The sequence below is a fragment of the Anarhichas minor genome, unplaced genomic scaffold (assembly GCF_050575085.1).
Source record: "Anarhichas minor isolate MPS153535 unplaced genomic scaffold, ASM5057508v1 ptg000010l, whole genome shotgun sequence".
In the NCBI taxonomy this organism is placed as follows: Eukaryota; Metazoa; Chordata; class Actinopteri; order Perciformes; family Anarhichadidae; genus Anarhichas; species Anarhichas minor.
This window is the reverse complement of record NW_027466456.1, coordinates 125,001-131,844: the sequence shown is the minus strand read 5'-3', so window position 1 is coordinate 131,844 and position 6,844 is coordinate 125,001. Positions and strand designations below refer to the sequence as shown.

At 40.7% G+C, this 6,844-nt stretch overlaps 1 protein-coding gene across 1 annotated transcript; it reads right to left on the bottom strand.

Annotated features, from left to right (window-relative positions):
• Window positions 1-1,328: 1,328 nt before the first annotated feature.
• c1qtnf7 (C1q and TNF related 7) lies at window positions 1,329-6,703 on the bottom strand. The gene is made up of 3 exons (XM_076088519.1): window positions 6,682-6,703; window positions 3,787-4,023; window positions 1,329-1,957 (listed from the first exon to the last, which is right to left on the bottom strand). Exons 1-3 carry the CDS (start codon window positions 6,701-6,703, stop codon window positions 1,329-1,331), a joined length of 888 nt encoding a protein of 295 aa, XP_075944634.1.
• Window positions 6,704-6,844: the final 141 nt, after the last annotated feature.

Here is a 6,844-nt window from a genome sequence, read left to right as displayed (position 1 = left end):
ATACATTTTCGCGTTAAGTCCCGCCCTACTATGCTGTGATTGGCTAATAGTCGCTGCTTCGACGCGGCCTCGCATCCTTGTGATTGGGTGCTAGCTCCACCTTTTTTTTTCTTTCATTTTGATTTGGTCAAGAGGTCCATGGAATTTCTTTAAACAATCAGAAGTTGAGAACTCCCGATCTAGACCACATCGGACCGGGTCCAGATCAAAAACCGCTACTATACCAAGACTGAACTATCCTAAACTAGAGAGAGCCAACGGCTCTTTAATGTGGTGTAGTGTTTTTTGATCTGGTTCAATGTGGTCTAGATGTGAAAAAGAAAATACGAAATCTTTATTTTTTGCATTTTTTTATACTGTTATGTTTTAAAAGTATTTTCTGGGTTAATCCAGTCCATCTTTGACCAGTCTAGGCATTCGTTTTTGATCTGGACTCAGTTCAATGTGGTCTAGATATTTAAAAAAAAAAGTAATACAAAAAGATAGAAACAAAATAATAAAAAGTGAAATTCTCTTTTTTTGACTTTCACAATAAGAATAAAGGTTTCACAAATTTGAAAGTGGGTTTAAGACAGCGTTAAGGCTTTATATAACTGTTTAACACACTTTCTCAACAGGAGCTAAAACAACAACAACGTAAATTATGTTTCCCTTAACTGCCAAATCGTAAACTAGCTTTAGCATCGTCTACCGGCCGTCTGTAGCCAGTGTGAACCACACTTTATAGCTAAAGTGTGAAGAAAGTCGGTTAACAATGTAGCTGGCTCGATAAAACATTCATCTCCAGATTGAGGTCTAAACGTGTCATTTAAAGCAACTTAAATATAAAATATTATAACGTTGGGATACTTAGCATATTTTTTGCCGTTCTCCATATCTCTCTTTCCATTCGTCCAACGGGCTGTCAATCAAACTATTAAGAAAACGGTAACGGGTCATCGAGTCCGAGAAACCACATATGCACAATGCCAAACACATATTCTCCTTTAACTGTTGTTTTTGGCACTATTTCCAATAAAAAACGTATGTTTTGACTTTTCATGTTATAATTTGGAATATCTTTATCTCACACATGCTTTTGTTTAGCCTCTTTGTAAAGGAGAACAAGCTCTAGCAGTCAACAAAGTTTATTTAAGTTATTATTGATCCAACTCCCAGCCACAACAAATACATCAGAAACGTATTCAAGCTTTATCATATAATATAATCTCACATCAGCAGATAGGTCTCAATAGTAACAACATAACTAGCAGTACACACATCTGTATAAAAATATAGTTTGACCACATGTGTAATAAAAAACAAAAGAGTGATTAGCAGTTTGTGTTTTATGAATAGTCCTCTGCCAGTGTGTCGAAGTAGTTTGTGTCTGCATAGAGCAGGAAGCCAGAGAACAAGCTGTCAGCCCAGCCCGGGTCTGTAAATAATCCATTCTGGTCGTGGAAGAAGATCTCCAGCCAGACCTCGTCCTCTGGGTTCAGGGACATCACGGTGGCCCCAGACGCCACGTCGTGGTTCCCCGTGTTGGCGTCGAAGGTTTTGATGCGATACTGCCCGTTGTGCACCAGAGCGATGGCCAGGTGCTTGTTGGCCAGCGTGATGTCATAGGAGAAATAATAAATCCCCGGGTACGCACAGATGAACTTGCCCGTCTGCGGGTTGTAGTGTCCGCCCTCGTCAAACAGGACCTTGTTGAACTTGATGGGGGTTTTCTCTGCAGGGTAGCTGCTGGTGATTCCCACGGAGAAGGCCGATTTAGGCAGCAGGCTGCCACACCTGCAGGTTCCTGCGGTTCCACGTGACCCTCTTTGGCCCTGGTTCCCTTTCTCTCCGTCGGTGCCGGGAGATCCGGGAGGGCCCAAATCTCCGTTCTCTCCTGCGGGGCCTCGTTTCCCAGCGGGGCCACGATCACCTCGGCCCCCGATCTTTCCCGTTGGGCCAACTCTGCCCTTCAACCCTGAAACAGGAAACAAATAATAATGTTGGGGTCATCATTTCTGCAGTTACTGATAGAGAGAAGTCCTTCTGGAGAAAATATCTGTGGGAGTCAACGGCAGGAGATAATTATTTTAATGATCCCGTTTGAATTGGGCCATGAATTACACACGTTTGTAAATTTAAAAGATAATTTTTGCACGTCAAAAAAAGCTTCAGTTTGTGTGAAACCAATACGGCCGTTACCACGTTTTTATGAGTCCCACTGCTCTTCTTGGCAAGACCCGCCCTGTGCATTCAAGCGCTGGGATTGGCCAGGCGTCCACCGCTCACCGAGGTACCAGTAACCTGATTGGTTTCAGATCCTAAACGCCCCGACCAATGAGCTATACTGAGCCTGACTACTGGAGGTCTATGTCTGACCTTAACCGATAGTCTCCGTCTAAACCAGCTACGCAGAAAGGTTTTGCCAAGAAGAGCAGTGGGATTCATACTTACGCGATGTTACCTTGGCTAGCTAGCTAGCTAGCTAAGTTGGCGATGTTCCTCACAAATATAACGTTATCTTCCCTGATGTGTTTTATCCAGAGATAAGATAAGAGAAAGAAAAGTGAGACCCCAGAGAGACGTCACTGAAGCTACTTTTGAGTGCGTCGTCTTTCACGTATTTTCTTATACTTTTTTTGTTTTGTTTTATGACATAATGCGACTTTCTTGACGTGCAAAATTATCTTTTAAAACGACAAACATCATATTATGTGTAGTTCATGGCACAATTCAAACGGGATAAAACAATTATTTGTCTCTCACCGTTGACATCCGTACATGTTTTTTCCCCCCCAAAAAGAGGGGCGGGGCTTCAACTTATCTATAGAATGCATCAATTATCTGTCGTTTGAATCAGCGTCTGTTCTGCACACGTTGAATCAGTCAAAGGAAACACACCCATATGATGTATTAAGTCACTCTTGGATTAGCGCCACCTTGACATTTGAACAGCACATTTAAACAATGTTATATTTAGTTAAGGAATACCCTGGAGCTACAGGGAACACTGTGAATCACGATATGATTGTGCAAACACAAGCGAGTTCTGTGTGGCGTCATGTTGAGGTGGAGGTATGTGTTGACATTCCTGTTTCCACACATAATGGAAAACACAACGTGACGTTTACTTATCACCACCAACAGATTTATTGCGGTTCAGATGATATCACGACCATAACTCTGCTGGAGGAGATGATAAGCTTTCCAAATATTTTATATTTCTTATGGCAGTTTTACCTCCTGAATAATTCTAAAGGAAATTAATCTTTACCAAGCTGTGAACAACCAGGATGAACTGTTATTGTAATGCGTATGGTGGAAAGCTCCAGAATAAAAGTGAGATTTTGATCTATTTTTCTTCCATAACTCGAGGAAATAAAACATTTATTTTACTACTTTGTCTGTTTACGTCTGTAGATTTCTACTAAATTCACCAAAAGTTACCATTAGATAATACCTCATTTGCATATTTAAACTTAACATTTCAGAAAACTTGTAATACATTAAATAATCCTCTTAATGTGAGTGGTGAAGTTTCATTGTGATATCTATGAGTTCATTTTTTTGCCCTATTCACCTGTGTCTGCAGTGTGTTCTATTCCTTCACACTTTGTCTGACACTTCTTTTCCTAACCACGCTATTAATGGCAACAAGTTTTTCTATGTAACTCATCACTTCATCATGCCAGCTGTCAAGTAAAGGAAACTTCTTTTCTGTGCCAGCTGTTCTCTTGCTCAGATCTTTATAGTGTTTATCTATCGCACATAAACTGATGCCGGATCTGTTTATGTTTCATAAAATACCTGCGTCTCCCTTCTCTCCCCTGTCACCCTTCCTGCCATCTCTGCCATCTCTTCCCGGGATACCCACATTCCCATCCGCTCCCGGGGGCCCACCGGGACCGGGTCTGCCGGCGGGGCCCGGTGACCCGGGGACGCTGCAGATCAGACGTGGCGCTCCTTTGACTCTGGTGTCAAACAGCTGTCCGAAGACACAGTGGCAGAGACACACCAGCACCATCAACGCCCACAGCTTCACATCTGGAAAACACAAACAATCAGACGTTCAGTGTTCACAGAACGTCTCCTGTGCTTTTAGGACACACATGGAGATTATCTTTCTGTATATAGTATATGTAGCATTATTTATCAATAATTAAAAGCAGAGAGGTTTTGTTTTTGCAGATGTTTAAAAGGGAAAGATAAGAAGCAAATAATAAGAAGACCATAAGAAGACAGCAGCATTGGCTGCAGTTTATTTTTTAATGTATACATTTCAATTTCCCTCACTACCTAAAACAGTTGATGGTAGTTTTCTCCTCAAATTATCAATTGAGACAATCTGTACAGCTTCATATTCCTGTTCCTGCAGCCTCTAAGTAGCTAAGAACGTCTTTATGTTTAAAGCTCTCTCTGATTATAATAATCTACCTGTAAATATTCCATCCATCCATATCATCGTGTCTTCTTATTGTAGGATCAGTTGGTTCATAATGACGTCTCTATTATTATGTCTTTATTACGGAATGCTATCACTGACGTTGATCCTTTTTCATGCTCTGTTTGAGTTTGACCTGTCTTATTATTTCATATTTATATATATTTTTGTCATATTTTGGTATCGTTTAATTATCTTGTTCTTGTTTTTGCTTAAGTGTATTGTACGATTGAAAACGAGACAGGACATCTCAAAGGGTTTATTCCTCAAAGATGTTGAATAAAAGACAGAAACAGTGCGTCTCGGTGCCAGACTCTTCAACAAGGTTCTGACCACAACCTGTTATCAGTTTTCATGATGCTGTAAAACACTTCCAGTGGTGTTGTCATGGACGCAGACGGAACAAAAGCATAGTTAGTAATAATTAGTGGATCTAATTTGTGATGGAGAGCAGCATGAGGCCAGATGTGGCTCACAGGCTGATGTTCCGCCTCTCATTGCATGTGACCTCAAACCAAACCTTTGTCTCTGTTCCAAGTCCCAAAAACATTCCAGAATTATGACATAACATCCAGCTAAATTCCTGTCAGGGGAATCTAATCATGAAGCAACGACTTGATTATTATACGTTTATGTTTCAGGGAGAGAAACTGAAGATGTTGGACATCAAACATTTCATAATATAATCTATGGAAGGTGATCAAGATGTTTTTCTTCGGGGGTTTTGGGCCAAATGCAAAAGACAATTGAAGATTTATGGACTCCATTGATACAATGGTTTGTTCTCTGCACACATGGGTGTGAGAATGTGAGCTTCACATCTGCTCTCTGGCTGTCTGTCAGAACGTGTAATCATCTTTATCTGGATTTAAAAATAAATCTTAATAAGTCTTTTCTTTTAAACACACGCCACAAGAGACAAATGACGTGCGTACTGACGCGACAGTAAACACGAGGAGATAAACAGGAAGGACACGTGCAGCTGCTGTGAAACACACACACACACACACACACACACAAGCCTGTGTGCTGTTAGCGTATCCGGCATGTTTTTAGGGGCAGTGACCTGGCCTCAGAGCCGGTGTGAGGTCCTGTGAGGGAGAAACCCCGCCCGGCAGTTCTGCTCTGCAGCGATGAGGTCAGCGTTGGTGAAACAGCTATTATTAAAGAAAGAGTCGTCGCTTTACAAACATGTAAACACGATGAGGACACTGATGCATGTGAGAAAAATGCTCTGACATGGATTTACATGCAACATTGTTTTTCATGCACTGATTATTTGAGATTTTAGTCTATTTTCTATCTCGTCTTCTGTCAGACTAGAGGAAATAAAACATTTATTTTATACTTTGTCTGTTTACGTCTGTAGATTTCTACTAAATTCACCAAAAGTTACCATTACATAATGCCTCATTTGCATATTTAAACATAACATTTCAGAAAACGTAGTGACTAAAAATAACTGTCTTAATGTCAGCAATGAACTGGTGAAGTTTCATGGTGATATCTATGAGTTCATTTTTCAGATATCATTCATTGTCAACAATTACAACAATGTATTAATAAAAACATGGAGAACGTGGACAGTATTCTCTCTGATTCATGGAGTGATACAAAGAGATATCCATAACTCCCTCTGTAAAAACCTTTGACTCCACTAATGTATGTCAACAACATGAATCCAATGTTTACATTTATGTTCTGGAAATGTATGAAAATGAGCACATATTTAATAAAATAATGCCTTCTTTTGCATATTAGTTACAATTTGCACCTGTAGTGTTAAATCTTAAGCTACACCTTTAAAAGGGAAATAAGTCAACATTCATTCTAAAGTAAAGCTTTCTTTTAGTTTCGTCTTTCATCAGGACTTTTCCCAGTGAACACGTGGAGCCGGTCAGCTTCTTACAGATGAAATGAAGAGATTGTGTTTTGGCTTCTCTGAAAGCGTCTGCGTCCACTTTAAACAATGGCAGCCTCCGTCGGGGCCTCTGGCTGCTTTGTAATTGAACTCAGGCACACGTTTAATGGTTCCTCGGGTCGGCAGGTGGTTTATAAAACCAGGTCATCGTGTTAGAAAAAGTTTGAGAAGAACAAATAAGACATCGGACTTCTTTTCCTTATTTCAGTAAATGTAATCACACACTGACACGCACAGACATGTGCAAAGTTATTCAAGGTATTCGCTGTGAATCCTGCAGAAGCCTGTGTTTCATCATGTGGTTTAAGTCCCTGGATGAAGTATGTAACAGTGTTCTTACCCCACATTTGGCAGCTGTTCATCTCCAAAAGCTGATCCCACGCTGTGTGTTGAGTGTCCTGCGTCCTATCTGCTCAGATCCCGGTCTCCTGTGAGATTCGACCCCTCGGTTAACATGTTGTCCGTCTCTCTTTATTTCCTGCCGTGCTTTCATATGTGTGCGT